The sequence below is a fragment of the Lepus europaeus genome, chromosome 9 (assembly GCF_033115175.1).
Source record: "Lepus europaeus isolate LE1 chromosome 9, mLepTim1.pri, whole genome shotgun sequence".
NCBI lineage: Eukaryota > Metazoa > Chordata > Mammalia > Lagomorpha > Leporidae > Lepus > Lepus europaeus.
Window position 1 is genome coordinate 101828465 of NC_084835.1, and position 17653 is coordinate 101846117.

The 17653-nt window shown below is 42.0% G+C and overlaps 1 protein-coding gene across 1 annotated transcript in view; it reads right to left on the reverse strand.

Moving 5' to 3' along the window:
* Positions 1-1312: 1312 nt before the first annotated feature.
* The window catches only part of MBD2 (methyl-CpG binding domain protein 2), a 76541-nt gene continuing 60200 nt past the window's right edge, over positions 1313-17653 (reverse strand). Inside the window, exons 4-7 of the mRNA XM_062201685.1 lie at positions 16252-16342; positions 14858-15035; positions 8084-8222; positions 1313-4984 (exon numbers count right to left, since the gene is read on the reverse strand). Of these exons, the coding sequence (XP_062057669.1) occupies positions 8096-8222; positions 14858-15035; positions 16252-16342 (396 nt within the window). The 3' untranslated portion in view covers positions 1313-4984; positions 8084-8095. The remainder of the gene's footprint in view (positions 4985-8083; positions 8223-14857; positions 15036-16251; positions 16343-17653) is intronic.

A 17653-nucleotide genomic window follows, 5' to 3' on the forward strand; every position in this document is an offset into this window, starting at 1 on the left:
AGTACTCGACTAATATGTGTACAATAAACACTCAAAATTAAAGTCACAAAGGATGACATAAAAACAGTATTCAAAAGTCAAGAATTTCCTTTCTCACACGCCCTGCAGGGCAAACAGGTCCACTCACGTCTCCTGCCCGACTTCTCAGAGCATTGAGCTCACAAGGCAAAAAGCTCAAAACACGAGCGCAGGAAGAAAATACAAACCCCATGTAAAAATAATTGCCAGTGTTCTGTGTCTAAGAAGACCAAGTTCCACCTTTTATATAAGATCAATAATCCTGGCAATGATTTCTCAGCAGAAGAGTTCATCAAAAAAGCTTTGATTCTTCACAAAGGACCAGATTTCCTCTAAACAAGCACTAGGCCCCGTAGAAGCTTTCAGCCCACACTCTGTACCTGATGAACCAAACTGTGCTGTTCCGTCAGAGAAAAGAGCAGCTGCAGAGCTGACGGTGGGCACAGCACTAGAAGACGGCCCAGCGCTGTGGAAACAGAACACCTCTACACCCGGATTCCCCACTCTGCACCTTCCGAGTCTGGGGAGTCGTTTAACCTCTCTTGGTCTTAGATTCCTTAGCTCTTAAATGAGGATAACCAGAATATGTTCGTGTTACATGGCTTCTTATTTAGGTTAAAATTCAAGGATGACATTCAGGGTAGTGAAAGTGTCCTATACCTTATAAAGTGCCATCTAAATGAGAGGAATATAAAAACCATTTTGTTGGGTTGAACATTGAACTACAGTGGGGCAAGGTGCTACTTGGGATTCACACACCCCATATTCAAGTACCTGGTTCATGTCCTGGCTACTCCATCCATCTGATTCAACTTCCTGCTAATGTACCTGGGACAGGCAGTGGATGATGGTTCAAGTATTTGGTTCCCTGGTCATCCACATGGGAAACCCAGAAGAGAATCCTTGCCTTCTGGATTCATCCTGGCCCAGCACCTGCTATTGCAAGCATTTGGGGATGGAAGATCCCTGTCTCTGCCTGTTAATATGTCTTTCAAATTAAGAACACAAAATCTTTTGTCTTCCTGTCATAAAAACAAAGCCAAATAATTTTAAAACTTTATATAAAATTTGCATTTGTCCTGTAGAGAAAATCAGGAAATTAAAATTTAAAAGTCCAACCCATGAAACGTAGACTGATAATTTGCTGCTCCAAGTCCCAATACCTCCGCTATTCCTAGCTGATTATGTTGTAGGACTTACTTTCCCTGCCCCATCTTTCTGCTCAGTAGATAGGCCAGTAGAATGAGCAACTGTCTCAGTAGCAGTGAAAGAAGTGTCAGTGGATAAGCTCAGAAAGTTCTGGGGTCCTGCACCCACCTGAAATCCCTCATGTCTGGAAAATACAAGCTAGAGATGTCCTTCATGGATTAAGTCACTGAAGATGACTTACACAGACATTTTTAAAGCTTCAAAATTTATTGCTGTACATTTTCTCATAGCATTTACTATGGAAATACTAATAGTGCAAATATTTATTTTGGACTTTTATAGCATTGAGAGATCACAAAGCTTTTTGACATCTCTTGCAACCATTTATGAAGATGTTATTCAACTTATTTTAAAAATTCAAACAAATGATCTTATATTCAAAGAGATTACACAATACTCTCTAGATCTCATCTCTAGAGCAAAAAGGAAAAAGAAAAGAGGACACAGGAAGCCACCAGGGCATTCACTTTCTTAATAGCACAAACATCTTCCAAATCTTTTCCAATCACATGATTCTGTTCATTCACAAATTCATTCAACAAATGCTTACTGATAGGCTATTATGTGCCGGGTCCTGTGGACGAGAGGGTGAGAAGACACAATCTTTTGCTTTCATGGTGTTTACAGTCTAACAGTAGGAACAGACGTGCAAAAAAATTACAATACAATACAATAAAGTGCTTCCACAGAGGTATTTACAAAGTACAGTGGGAACTTGGAGAAGGGAAAAAGAGCATCTGCCTGTAGAAACAGGGGACAACGTCACAGAGGAGGTAGCCATTGAGCTGACATGATCAGGAATTTGCCATGTAGAAGGTAAAGGTTGTCTCAGGCAAAGGAACAACAGGTGCAAAGACACGGAGGCCCAAGGGACGCTGCAAAAGAGCAAGTAACAGTTTTTCTTGAGCCGAAGGCACAATGGGGAGAATGGCGGAATGAGGCTAGACAGGTAGGCAGAAACCAGGTCACGGAGAGCCTTTAACCATTCTTCCATTAGCTCAGCAAACAGGTATTGAGGGCTTACTATGTCCCAGGCCCTGGGCTAAGTACTGGGGTACAACAGGAAACAAAACAGACACGGCCTTGCTCTTGTGGAGCTTCCATTCTAGTAGAGAGAGGCCAAAAGCCAACAAATAAATAAAATGCAGCCTTAGAAAATTTCTATAAAGGAAATGACCAGTGTCCTGAGGCAGAAAAAAAGTGTTATGGGGTAGGGAGAGGTTGGGGTTATCAGCAGATGCCTCTTGGAAGTGGCATAAAGACACCTGCAAGGAAAATGACAACAGTGTGCTCCAACGGGAGCACTCTACGCACTAGGCACTGAGCTAAACACTTTATAAATGATAGCTCACTGAATCCTCACAACAACTCTATGAGGTAGGTATTATTATTCCTATTTCACTGAGGAGGAACAGGCTCAGAAATAAAGCAACCCGACAAATCACACAGACGGCAAAAAAAAAACAGGGTTCTGACACAGGTTCTCCTAATTCCAAAGTGCTTGCTCTTAACACTTACTCTAAACTGCATACAAACGTTAAGTGGGGACTTTTGAGCAAGGAAATGATATGGTCACATTTGTTTTGAGGATCAATCTGATGACCACACTGGGGGAGAACAGAGGGAGAAGCAAAAGGTAGCCACTGAAAGCCCAGAGAGGAAGGGAGGTGTACACAAAGGCAGTGGCTGCGCAATGGAGAAGAGATGGCCAGAGGAGCTGAGGTCACAACAGTGCTTTTCACAGATGGGATGTGGCAAGCAAGCAAAGGGGTGCATCTGGGATGACTGCTGGACTTCTGCTTTGGGCAACTAGAGAAGATGGTTTGCTTTTACCCCGGCTGGGGAATGCAAGGTGGTGCCGGGTTTTATGGGGGAGATGGTGAATGTAATTTTGGACAAGTTGTCCTATGAGTATATTGTGAACACCCTGGATTTATGGGATAGTCTCCAGGGGATACCATGTAATGGCTTTCATACCTCGTTCTCCACCTGAGCAAAGTCTATTTTTTTAAAAAAAATCAAAATTTTGTAGTGTGTACACTGTGTTTTTGCTTTTACAAAGCTGTTTATAAAACTACACGTTATCTTGGCTGGACTGTTTGTAAAAACCATGTATGATCACTACGGTGAAGTTATCATGAGCCTAATAAATGAAGAATCATGGACTTGGGGGAAGAGAAAAAAAACCTTTGGGATCTGTTCTAACAAGTTAGACTAGGATTAAAAAAGGAATCAACACTAACTCCCTACCCCTATTAGAACTGGAGACCATCTGATGGGCTAGAGAAGTGCCCTCTGCTAACTGTCCTCCCAGAGTCTGCAGCTTCCCTGTGTATCCACCAGAAGGGCTGCGCCAAGGAAATTGGTGGCCTAAGGCCCAAACATCAAAGGTGAATGTAAATCAGGAATTCCAAGAAGTATCCATGTAGTTTGGCTTAAAGGTCCAGAAGTGTAGCAGCCCACACCTGGGCAGTCACAGTGCTTTGATGACTGCCCTCTTCTCTCCCTTTCCAGGAACTGGGAGGGAGCAGAGTCGAGCAGTACAGGTGATAGGGATGTGAAACTGATCACATCCTGGACCACATCATTCCAGGTCCAATTTTAAAAACTCAAAAGTTGATAAGCACATAATAAGTACATACACATTATTTCCGCTGTTTTGCAAAATTTGTTTTAATTTGCTTGTAACTACTCCCGCCCTTCCTTGGCATCAGATAAACTTAAGTATGTTTTTTGATTTTAAAATCCATTTAATAATGCTTTAGTAATTAGCTATCAAGAAATGTGAACAGTAAGGAAAGTTATGCTCATGAGTTTCAACGGAAACTCTCATCAGTCAGGTACTAACATGATGAGGTATTACAATCTGGTTCATTAAGCAACTCTGCCGCCTCTCCCTGCACCTGTTAACTTAGTAAGCCAGTGGACATTAGAAAAAAAAAAAAAAACAATAGTCATGGACTTCTTTTAACACCTGAAAGGTACTTGTATATCTAATTCATGCCAAAGGGGAGAAAAGCCTTGTTTTTATACAATTACCAAAAGTATTGGTCACAAGCAAGGAAAAAAAAAAAAAAAAACATATACATGCTAGATGACAATCTAGAATTCTGGGGGAAGCACAGTTCTCACAATGTCTGGAAGCACACTGCAAATGAACACAGTGTACTCTGCCACTCAGTTTCAATCCGAGGCCCAGAGATCAAAGGTGAACGTATCTCAGGGAGACTAATGCAGGGCTCTTATGTGTGCTCTTTAACAGAAACAGTTCCAATCAGTCTGTGAATATAATCATTTATTCATCTTTACAGTGATGATGGAGAGTGTACAGGTGTCCTCTTTCAATAAAGTATAAAAAAATCTGTTTATATACAGTGAAGTCACAATGATTTTTAATTGGGAAATTTATTTGGTACTCCTGATCTGTTCATATTAAAACTGGAGGGGAAACAAACATTTCACGTAAGTGCTACATTTCCAGTAGATTGCACCTGGCATCAAAAGCTCAGCTTCATCTTAAGGGTCTTGCTTGATATTACAAAAGACTAATTTTAAGTCCTAGGACTCAAAATAAACATCATTTTTTGAATAATAGATATATACATCAAAAATACATCTAAAAAGGCATTGGTTAGTGCTATTAAAAAGCTCTATGTATGTGCTCGGGTACACTGTTTTCTTACAGGCAAAACCCAGTGAAAACGTTTTTGTCCAATTTCTAAGAATTTGCTCTTGGGGAAAGTCAGTCGAAAGTTACCTGTAAGGGAAAAAAACAAACTTAAGTGATTCAATATTTTGTCTGGTGAGAGCTCAGCAAAACTTGCAAAAGAAGTTTGAAATAAATTACCACTTAGTTAACAGCACTTTGCAAATAAAAAGTGTTCAACATATCTCTTCATTGTTTCACATTTTTGGTTTGATAATAACCTTTATTACTTAAAGGTTATGAAATATTAAAAACTTCATTTTCAAAAGAAATCATGTACTCTTTTGTATGCTTATGCAAATATTTTCTCTCTTTTAAATCAGAATTCAAAACAAAAAACATAATAGAAAACAGCCAAATCCAAACATATTTTGTAGAAATTTCTACTCACAATGCCTTATTCTACTTTGCAATGATTCACTGTACTATAAAATATTTAGAGATGACAGATACACACCTAGTCTTCTTATTGTCTAACTGGGTGAAACGGGTACTGTGCAATTGCAAACTAAACTATTCATGTATGATTCAATATCTCATTTATCTTTGTTCTTTAGTTACCTTCTTATAATCACTATAGCCTGGACACTTCTCTGAGACTATAAAATGTAACACAGTAAACCTCCATCTGATATTTAACTAAGATCCACCTTAATAAGGACCATTAGAAAGAGCTGCCACGGGATGACTGGGAGGGCACTGTTCATTCGATGATTCTAGTTCCATCTTTTAGGAACCACCTGAGGCTGACCATGACCATGTCCCTCCCTTTGACAAGCTAAACCCTACCTATGCCACAGGTTATTACAAAGATCTAGTGAAGGGGCCATACTCCTGTTTATTAAGCATTTTAGGTGCATATAGAGCTACATGAAAGAGTTTAGGTAAATGTAATTTGGTGACTTCTAACCTTTTAAATTTACTTTTAGTCTTCCACAATCCATAAGTCTAATGGCCTGACCCAATAATTTCAGTCTCAAATTTATATTATGACAAAAATAATAATCTTTCCCTACTTAATACATCAGAATAATGGCTACTTTTACAGAACTCACTAAAACTCACTCAACGTTAATTATTTCTACTGCTATCCACATCTGTGCAAGGCCATGAGCAGTCAGCAGCTTCCATATTAGGAAAAGTGCCTGGGGCCCACAGCACAAGCTTACATAGACTCAGGTGCTGCTCTGATACCCATCCGACAAGTACCCTGCAAAGGAAGCACGGACCACGTCAGGGCTCAATGAGGTACCCTAGTTATCCCAAACTGATTCCCCAGGAAAGCTGGAGACAAAACAAAAAGCGAACAAGCTCCAACAGCAAAGGAGGGCTCTCCAAGAGTCCATTTGGCCGCAACGGCACAGACGCTGGCAGAGGCGTGGGACCCACAGTCCCTCCGTACGCGTCAGCGACAGCAGGGCTGCAGCCTCACACGAAAGAAACGACGCGAGGCTTCCCTCTGGAGGACTCGCACCAACTAAGGACACTCACCCAGGCCCACACAGCACACCTTTGTCAGTTTAGAAAACAAAACCCAAAGTGTCAGCAGCAGCTTCCCATCCTCAAGAAAGGGGGAAAAAGATTTTAAAAAGGACTGAACTGGATTCAAATGGTTCTGAACAGTCAGAAAACTGTGTGGCCCAACGTGTTGCTGATTATACATTATTATACATTATACATATGATTACATTTTATTGATTTTGGTAACAGGTGGCACGAACTGACCCTGAATTAAGAAAAAGGCAGTTGTAGGAAGGTTAGACTGTGTTTCCAGTATTAAACTCCCCTGCCACACTGCACACCCTCCTCTACTGAATGGGACTCCTTCTATTCACTCAACTGACAAGCCCAAGTCATCTTGGCCACTCTTGCACCCACTCACCTGGCCAAGTCGATTTTATTTCCAAACACAGATCTACCCTTTTCCTCTTCTCTGCCTTCACACGCTGCCAGCACCCTCACGAAGCCACCACCATTTCTTGTTGGAACCACAAAACCTCCCAAGTGGATTCCTGAGTCCAGGCTTCCCTACCCCATGCAGCAGCCCCAGAGATCCCGTAAATAAGCAAACCTGTTCATGCTACTGACCCTTTCGTAGATTCCCACGGGGCTTAATGATCACACTCAATGTCTTTTATAACCCACAGGCACTGTGACTTGGTTCATCTTTCACACATTCCCCAACCCTCCCCAGAGTTACTGCATTCTAACCACATTGACTTTTCAATTGCTGTTCCTTAAAGAAACGAGGCTTCTCCTTTCTGATCTTTCGGAACTTTCTACCCCAACTCCCCCTGGCTCACTCCTACCCATCCTTCAGGGTCAATGTAAAGGTCACTTACTCAGATAGGTCTGTGGACCCTTCACATCATGTTAGCTTCCCCAGCCCCCGCCCCCACCTTTGGCTTCAAGGAAACAAATAAATCATCACAGCTGGGGTGGCAGAAAGTAAGACAAGGGCTGCCCAAACAAAACAGGATGGGAGCTGGGAAGCAAAGTGTGGCCTTTGAGGTTTTTGTGTCATCATCTACAGAACACACATCCAATGGCGCAAACTCCATGAACCTCATGCGTGGGTTTGTGTGTCATCACCTACAGAGAACGTATGTCCACTGGAACAGAGCCCAGGAACCTCTTATGTGTGTTCAGTATAAAACCAAATTTCCTTTTTTTTAGGGTTGATCATGTCCTTATTCTGCATACATCAAGACTGCTAGAGAGAACCTAGAAAGAGGGAGATTTTGCCTGCTTTGCAGCATGATTTTAAAGAAAGGACAAAGTAGTCTAGGAGGCCAGGACTGCAAAGATGAGCGCTGCTGCCACATTCCGCAGCCATGATTCCTACCTGGGCAGAGCCCTTCTCATCTTTCTCTGCTTTTCTCCAATGATGCCTTGGAGATTTCCACCTGGCTTTAACCAAGGAGGCAGATCCCTCAGGGGTGACTTCAGGGATGTGAATGCCCTTACGTAAGAAGAACAAGGGACACAGTAACTTGTATGTTCCTTAAGCACAGAGAAGAGGGCCAAACAGCAGCACAAGCATTAACCTAAGCAAAGCAGCATTCCAGCTCACTGCCCAGGGGCTACAAAGGCTACTGGGAAACAAAACATCTGAAGTCCCACATGTCTCGTCTATGCTCATGCAGGTACCTGATCATTTTCTTAGGCTTCATCTGCACTGTCCATTTCAATATCCATCTCTTCTGTGTCCGCAGCCCGGGACAAGATGTCTGCCATCAGTGCTTCTTCCAGCTTCTTGCGTACTTGTTGCACTCGCTCTTCCTGTTTCCTTTTCAAATCGAAAAAAAGAAAAAGACGGCAAATTTGGCAAGCAGTGAAAACAGAATCGGCTACAAAAGTACATCCTTACTTCAAAATTATTCAATTCCTGAGAACTGAATACATGTAACTCCTTCTCCTTAGTCTTTGCAGAAGTTGCCTGCACACTCACAAACCAGATCACACTTAGGAGACTTGCCAAAGAGGAATGTTCCCTCATCTCAATGAGACTTCTAGAGGCAGACTCACGTGAGGGACTTACTACTCAATTTCAATGTTATCAAGCAAATGAAACTTCGAGTTTATTCCTATAAAAGATAATTAGAAACGACTTGGAAACAGGGATATAAGAGGGAGTTAACAAGGAAAGAAAGGCAGGCAGCTGGTTAGATGAAGCACTGAGAAAGAACGAGGAAGCAAAGGCAAGATAAACTGGGATTTGCTTGGTAATTCTATGTCTGCGTGAGTGGAGAGCTCTCCCCTGGATTCCTGGATCTGCAGGAAACAGGTCAGTACTGAGAAGCCAAGAACAACAATCCGGGGGCCAGTGCTGTGGCATGGTGGTTAAAGCCCTGGTCTGCAGGGCCAGCATCCCATATGGGTTTTGGTTCTAGTCCCAGCTGCTCCATTTCCAATCCAGCTCCCTGCTAATGCACTTAGGAAAGCAGAGGAGGATGGCCCAAGTTCTAGGGCCCCTGCACCTACGTGGGAGACCTGGAAGAAGCTCCTGGCTCCAGATCAGCTCAGCTCTGGCCATTGCAGCCACTTGAGCAGTGAACCAGCAGATGGAAGACTTCTCTCTGTTGTCTCTACCTATCTCCGTAACTCTTTCAAATAAATAAATAAATCTTTAAAAAAAAAAAAAAAAAAAAAGACCAACAATCCTGTTTACCATGCACAAAGCCTGACAAGTATCACATCAAATATAGGAGCTGGGAGGTTAATTATATGCAATGAGGGGTAAGCATTTGGCCTAGCAATTAAGATGTCACTTGGGACGCCTGTACCCCATATCCAGAGTGCCTGGGTTTGAGTCCTGGCTCTGCTCACGATTTCAGCTTTCTGTCAGTGTACACCCTGAAAGGCAGCAGGGGACAATTCAAGTACTCAGGTTCCTGTCACCCATGTGGGAAACTTGGGTTGAGTTTTGAGCTCCTGACTTCAACCTGGCTATTGTGGGCATTTGAGAAGTAAACCAGTGGGTGGGAACTCTTACATGTGCATGCCACCTCTTTCTCTCTCTCTCTCCCTCTCTCTCTCTCTCTGTGTATGTGTGTGTGTGTATGTATCTGCCTCTCTGCCTCTCAAATAATAAAGTAAAATAATTATTTAAAAAGATCTATTTCTTTGAAAGTCAGAGTTAGAAAGATGGAGAGAGAGATCGACCTTCCATCTGCAGGTTCAATTTCCCAAATGGCCGCAGTGGCCAGGACTGAGCTAGACCATAGTCAAGATCCACGAGCTTCATCCAGTCTCCTTCATGAGTAGTGGGGGTCCAAGCACTTGGGCCATCTTCCACTGCTTTCCCAGGGCATTAGCAGGGAGTTGGATCAGAAATGAAGAGAAAGAACACAAACTGGTGCCCATATGTAATGATAGCATTGCAAGAAGCAGGTTTACCTGCCATTTCACAATGGTGGTCCCTAAAATAATTTTTTTCAGAAGGCCATGCCATGAGTCTCTGTAGGTTTGTGAATGCAAAGGTACCTCAAAGGCAAGAATTAGTAATTCCAACTTGTAAAAATGGCTCTGGGGCTGGCGCTGTGGCTTAGCGGGTAAAGCTGCCACCTGCAGTGCCAGCATCCCATATGGGTGCCGATTCTAGTCCCGGCTGCTCCACTTCCAATCCAGCTCTTTGCTATGACCTGGGAGAGCAGTAGAAGATGGCCCAAGCCCTTGGGCCCCTGCAACCACGTGGCAGACCAGGAAGAAACTCCTGGCTTCGGATCAACGCATCTCCAGCCATTGTGGCCAACTGGGGAGTAAACCAGCAGATGGAAGACCTCTGTCTCTCCCTCTCTCTGTATGTAACTCTACCTCTCAAATAAATAAATAAATCCTTAAAAAAAAAATTACTCTGAGCTAACAGCTGGAGAGCAAAGCACAGGCAGAAAGGCTTGGTATGCACCTGATCTTTCTGTTTTTTAAAAAGACTTATTTATTTATTGGAAAGGCAGAATTAGAGAGAGAGAGAAAGGGAGAGACAGAGTGATCTTCCATCTGTTCACTTCCCAAATGGTCACAATGGCTAGAGCTGAGCTAATCTGAAGCCAGAAGCTTCTTTTGGGTCTCCCATGTGGGTATAGGGGCCCAAGCACTAGGTCTATCCTCTGCTGCCTTCCCAGGCACATTAGCAGGTAGCTGGATGGGAAGTGGAGCAGCTGGGACAAGAATCAGCATCCATATGGGAATACAGTTCTGCAGGCAGCGGGTGGCTTTACTGCCTACTCCACATCAGATCTTTAAAAAGCAGAAAAAAAGTGCTCCCCAAGAGGACAGGAGAGAAACTCCTAACACATGTCTAGCAACCCAGGCATAACCAAAATAAATTTAAATCGAGAACCAAGTAGAGGGGCAAAATTCAAGAAACATAAGAGAAAAGATTGGTAAGTAAAGGTCCCAGTGACAAGAAGAAAGGGAGAAGCAAAGGTCCAAGATTAGCCTTGAACTGAAAATGGGACAAGTACCCATTGCAACCAGAAGATAGATGTGAGAATGCATGAGTAGTGGGAGGTGAAGCAGCCAAAGGCAAGTAAGAGACATAGCAAGGAATACTGAGGGCTCTACTAGCATAGGGATAGGGGGGTGATTTCTATCTGTAAATAATTGAGGATGGCAGATTACAGCACTGCTCAAACCTGGGACAGTAGCAAAGTAAAGAAGCAATGGCACCAAGGATTCTATCAGAAGCAACTCTTGGGACACAGAACCAGCTGCAAAGTTCCCCACACTCTACTGTAGACCACATTTCTTTTACTAGAACAAGACTAGGTCCAAGGCAGTGAAGTAAACATACACTGTGTAGTTAAAAAACTTCAGACATCTTCATTAAACTCCAAAAGCAGCACAAAAAGCTAGATTTCCACTTTTTAAATGAGTTTTCCCAAAACTAAGCTCTGCAGCCTCTGTTGTATTAAAAGAAATTAGCTAACAGATTTTTCTGTAATGCAGCAGGGTCAAGAGCACATTTGTTTCCTACAGAGTTAGTGTTGCCTCTGGTTCAGCGATTCAAAGCTCAGGACAAATGGAGCACCAGTCTCACTGGAGGTCTCTCCTGCCAACAGTGTACAGCACTGTGCACAGCTGTCCTGCAGGAGACATGGAAGACGGAGCAAATGATCCCTGTGGGTTGGAAAATGTACCTTAAACTCTTAAGTTTCTTTACTTATTTAACAACTGCTGACATTAAAGTAATTGTCCTCTGTGGAAGGCTGATAAAGAGTCTCTCTTCTCACCTGCATATACATCTCGTACATAATTCCCTCCCCCTTAAGGGTGTGCGTCAAGTTGTGACTATGATGGGATGGCACTCTATGATTAGATTACTAATAAACTGACCTTCGGTTACTCCAAAAGAAAGATTACTGTGATGTGCCTAACCTAATAACAGCCCTTAAAGGGTATTCTTGAAAAAGCATGGAAGGACATAAGGAAGGGTCACAGGGCAAGGAACTGCAGGCACATCTATGTGCTAGAAGCTGCCCCCATCTCTAAACCAACAAAAGAACAGAGGCTTTAGCTCCAAGAACCATTCTGCAACATCCATATGAGCTGGAATGAGAACCCCAAGTTCCAGGAGAATACATAGTCCAGCCAGTACTTTGATGTCGGCTTTGCCAAGACCCTGAGCAGAGAACCCAGGCTCACCTGGCCCAGACTACTCCCCACTAAAGCATGCACTAATTAGTGAGTGCTTTTTCAACTGCAGTTTGTGAGGATTTATACAAAACTATTGGAAAATAAATAAACCCATAGGTAAAACTGTTATCAAATTCCTGTACTGAAAAAGCATATTCCATGTTGAGATCTTTAGTTGAAGGTCAAATACAGGCTTCACTATTAGAGGAAGGGTAACAACCCCATCTGCAGTTAGTCTGCGTTGATCCTGCACTAATTCAATATGGAATGCTTGGTTAATAATCCCTGTTATAATAAACCAAACAAGCAATTTTGTTAGACACATTTACCAGGAAAGGAAATCACCCAGATCTGGCTTTAAGAGTCTCCTCCACTACCCAAAGCTCTGGTATTGATGCCATCAACATTCCCATGCTGGAACTCAGGCTCAGTCAATACCCATTACACAACAGAATCCCTGCTGACTGACTGGGTACTTTTCCAAGGTGGAAAATCACTCATCTCCTGAGGAACAATCCAGGAAGTCAACTTAACTTCATATTTTTTCTTGAAAAAACAAAGTTGATCATAAGCGCCACATAATCAAGGTATATAACTTTGAGCTGTTTCCTATGTTTGCAAAAAGACTGGCTTGAAAACTGAGGAAGGGCCTTCTAATTATAAAACTAGTTAGATTCATGCCTTTCCAAAAAAAAAAAAAAAATTCATGCCAGCCTTCTATAGATTTAGAGAAAATAAAATACAAATAAGGAATACATTTTACAGTTACATGATTCAAAGGTGCCATCTGCTGGTTCTGTCTAGGAATAATACTCCAGTAAAACTGATTTATATCTAGAAGATAGAAATGGTGAAGCATTAAAAAAAAAAAAAAAAAAAGAGCACACTACAGTATCCTTTTTTTTTTCTTTTTTTTTATTTTATTTATTATTTTTTTTTTTTCATTTTGATAGGCAGAGTGGACAGTGAGAGAGAGACAGAGAGTAAGGTCTTCCTTTTGCCGTTGGTTCACCCTCCAATGGCCGCCGCGGTAGGCGCGCTGCGGCCGGCGCACCGCACTGATCCGATGGCAGGAGCCAGGGGCTTATCCTGGTCTCCCATGGGGTGCAGGGCCCAAGGACCTGGGCCATCCTCCACTGCACTCCCTGGCCACAGCAGAGAGCTGGCCTGGAAGAGGGGCAACCAGGACAGGGTTGGCGCCCCGACCGGGACTAGAACCCGGTGTGCCGGCGCCGCAAGGCGGAGGATTAGCCTAGTGAGCCGCGGCGCTCACTACAGTATCCTTACAAAGCAACAGAGTTCATAAATCCTGTACTCCTTCACTGTTATACCATCTGGAACCCTGCGTCTCTCAAGCGTGGCTTGCTTACGCTCTCTGGTAACTATCAATCTGAGTTGGATATTTTCTTTTTACTGCTTATGCTAAAATCCTCATTTGTGGCTCGGCCTTAGAAAGAGCAAACAATGTTAACAGACAGAATTTGTGTCCTCTCTCATTCTTGGTTGCTTTATTGCTTTACCCTTTGCTTCATCTTTCTCATTTGCTTCTCATTTTGTGTGTGTGCATACATGCATCTATGTCTGCCTCTGTCTGTCTTCCTCTCTCAATCTGCCTTAAATCTTTATTTGAAACAAAAAGCAGCAGACATCAATAAATCTCTAGTTTGATCTAAAGTGGGGGAAACATTAACAAGGTAACTAAATTGAACTTTGAAAACACAACTGGTCTTAAGGCAGCATTGTTATCATCTGTTTTTCTTTCAAAAGTCCCCTTTATTCCTGGACAGCACTCAATTTCTTTCTTTTTTTTTTTTTTTTTTTTTTTTTGAGATTTATTTATTTATTTGAAGGTCAGAGTTACACAGAGAGATGGAGAGAGAGAGAGAGAGAGAGAGATCTTTCATCCACTGGTTTACTCCCCAGATGACCCCAATGGCCAGAGCTGTGCCGATCCGAAGCCAGGAGCCAGGATCTTCTTCCAGGTCTTCTATGTGGGTGCAGGGGCCCAAGGACTTAGGCCATCTCTTCTGCTTTCCCAGACCACAGCAGAGAGCTAGATTGGAAGTGGAGCAGCTGGGACTCGAACTAGCGCCCATATGGGATGCCAGCACTGCAGGCAGCAGCTTTACCTGCTACTCCACAGCGCCAGCCCTTATCATCTGCTTTTTCAAGATTGTTTTGCAGACAAACCAATGCAGAAAGCAATCATAAAAGGCATAACTGAGTGGGGGCCAGTGCTGTAGCACAGTGGGTTAAGCCACTATTTGCAACACCTGCTTCCTATTGTCAGAGTGCTGATTCAAGGCCCACCTTTCCTGCTCACGTGCCTGGGAAGTGCTTGGACCCCTGCCACCCACATGGGAGACCAGGATAGAGTTCTTGGCTCCCACAGCCATTTAGGGAGTGAATCTATAAATGGAAGATATCTAACACTCTTCCTTTGAAATTAGTATCTTTAAAAAATGCATTACTGAGTGAAAGGGACTCGTTATAGCACAAAGTCAGAACTCCAAATCTCAAAACACACTACAAAATGAGGTGTAGAGAATAACTGCTCTGGCACCTGTCCTCTGGACGTGCTTGTGAGGATACTCTTGATACACAGCACTTCTTTTTCCAACACGTGCTTGTTATAAAAGTCTTTCATCACCTTCCATCAGTTTCAGAAGTAGTATACCTTTCTGGTTGATTCTGCACCTGCTGGATGTGCCACTGAACCTAATGGGTGCTATAAAATGTACCCAAATGTAAAGTGTCCATTTTTGAGATCATGTTAGGCAGTCTTACCTAATGTCTTCGTCTGTGACAATGAAAGCTTTGCAGAGGGGTTGAGATGTGTTGAGCCAGACAGCGGGGTTCTTCTCCACAGCAGCAGAGACTTGCCCTGTGATTGGCGCAGAGCTTGTGTGCAAAGCACTGGCAACAGCAGATAAAAGGGTCTCATCATTACTACCTGGACCAACTCCTGCAATTAGAAATTGGCATGAATTCCAGGAAATGCTTAATGTGCTAGACAAAGCTTACATGATCTGAAACAACTGATACTGTTATATTCATTTGGGATCATGTACTTAAAACTGACATAAGCCAACCCAACAAAGGATAATATTATCTCCACTTCATAGATATTAGATACACCAAAAAATTAACACTGAGGAAATAGTAGTGAAAGAGATGAGCATTTTAATAGAACTTTAATATAATTTTAAAATATTTTCCAAGGTACTAAACTTTAGAAAACCAAAGTCAATTATTCAATAATCTAAAGTCTATTGTAAAGCCATTACATTATATTCAAGTCTCCCTATTAATGTATCCTGGAGTAATTTCTCCCCATAGCTCCTAACATTAATTTCTAGTGATATCTCAACACTACAATTTTCTTTGTTTCAGGACTTCAAAGGAAGAGTCAATGAAAGCATGCTATAGTTGCTGTTTTAGCAGCTTTTTCACAGACCTAACAAAATCTCCATAGAATTAATAATTGCACACCTGCACTGTTTGTAGGAGACTGGCACCACAGTCAAATTTAAATGCATTGCTTAAAGCATTACATTTGTTGAACTCGTTAAAACAGTAATTTCCAAGAACATAAAGGGATGAGAGAATCGTCTAACTATGACTTATAAAGATTTTTGAGCAATCCATGATATATCAAGATTTAGAAGCCAAAGTTCTGATACTTGGAAAAATGCTTCTCTAGAGCCATCTGAAATTCCACCCCAGAGCCCCCCTATTGGGGTGGTTACTAGACCAGTGTGCATCTATTCCAACTGCTACCATCAGGAGAGCCGTCAGTGTTCTTTCAGTAAAAGGATGAGAAAAGACCAAGTGCTGGGGCCAGGTGCTGCAGTGAGCAGGAAGTTTGAAAAAAACCTGCTGCCCACCTGCAACCTGTGCTGAAGGTGGCACAGGGCTAACTTAGATGATGAGCCTACAGCCAATATTTTTATCCAGAAAAAAAAAAATCTACAGTAATAAACTACCCTAAGGTATTCCTGCAACACTCAAGTTTTTCATGCATATTTCCCCTAAGTATACTACAACACAAGAGATACACCATAAAGCAAAGCATAGGAGCCCTAAAGGCAAAGACAATTCTGAATCCACAGCATCAACACAAGTGCCTGGCACACAGTAGGTACTTAATAAATATCTGCCCAGCTGAACTTAGATAATACCTTGAAGACCTTTAGGTAGTTCCATGGTTTTTATAATTTGTTCTGTTACATCTGATGCACTAAGTCCTTGTAGCCTCTTCTCCCAGAAAAGCTGTAAGGCAAAATACCACTGTTAATGGATACATCCTTAAAACAAGAAAGTAGCGCATCGATGCTGTTGAATCATGAAATTTAAATCATTTTAGTAGTTTCCTATAATTTATTTCTTCTAACAAGAAGCTAAATGATACTCCAAACATGAATTATTTCAACACATCATAATTTTTTCAGATGACACTACTCGAAAGATGTTTTGTCTTTTTGTGCAACTTATTTGTTATAGTATTACAGATGCTGTATGCTATATATATGGCTCTTTGTAAAGTAGCTTCCAAAGAATATAATTTGAATTTTTCAAAGACTCATTGGCATGAAGTTTTCATGTTAAAACTTATCAGGGAAGATAGAAAATAAGCAATAGTATATATTACATCCTTTATCCAAAAACATTAGGGAAAAAAACTACTTCACATATGTGATTTTTTTCCAAGACACTGAAATTCAGCACATCAGCACACTTTAGGGGGAAAAAAAGACCACTTAACTACAGAAACTTTTCAACCAATCTTAGCACAGCCTTGCTTCCTAAGTGATGTCACACTCACAAGTGACTTTTTCCCTGTTGCACAGGGCCTAGGTTACAATAGTCACTCACTTGATGATCACAGATCATCATTCTAGGCTCTGGTGAGCACACAGAAAAGTTCTTCATGCCTTAAGAGTCTACAAAGAGATAGAACTGTTCATTCAAACAATAGGAATTCCAAGACAGTTATGCTTTCTTATTTTATATTTTTATGCTTTATCCTCTTTCCTAGTTCGCTATTATTTCTCATTAATGTCATTCACCCATTCAACACATATTTATTGAGCTCCTACTATGTGCTGTGCTTGTCCTGTGGATGCAATGGTCAAAAACGTACATATTGTCCTTGCCCTCAAGCTTCCTCTCTTTTCTAATCTGCTTCTTATTTCTGCAGATGAAAGAATACTCCAGGACTCTGTCTGCCTTTAATCCTGGGTGCCAGGGCCTGGCACAAAGCTGGTACTGAAGAAAATATTTGTGTGAATGAAAATGGGACCAAATGGCCTTGGCCCGAGAACCTGAAGGACACACAAAGTCATGTTGAAATCCCAGATCTGACACCCACTACATTCAAGATGAATGATGTTGGCCAAGGTCTAACACCTCTTCAGAAGCTTTAATTTCCCCTTCTATGGCAGCAAGGGCTATCAAACAAGGCTACTTTGAGCATTAAATAAGGCACTATATGTACAGCACCTGTCAGATAGTAAGCATAAGGTCCACTGTTTTTACTTACAGCAAATTTTGGCTAAAGAATGTCTGAAGGAAGGGTTTATA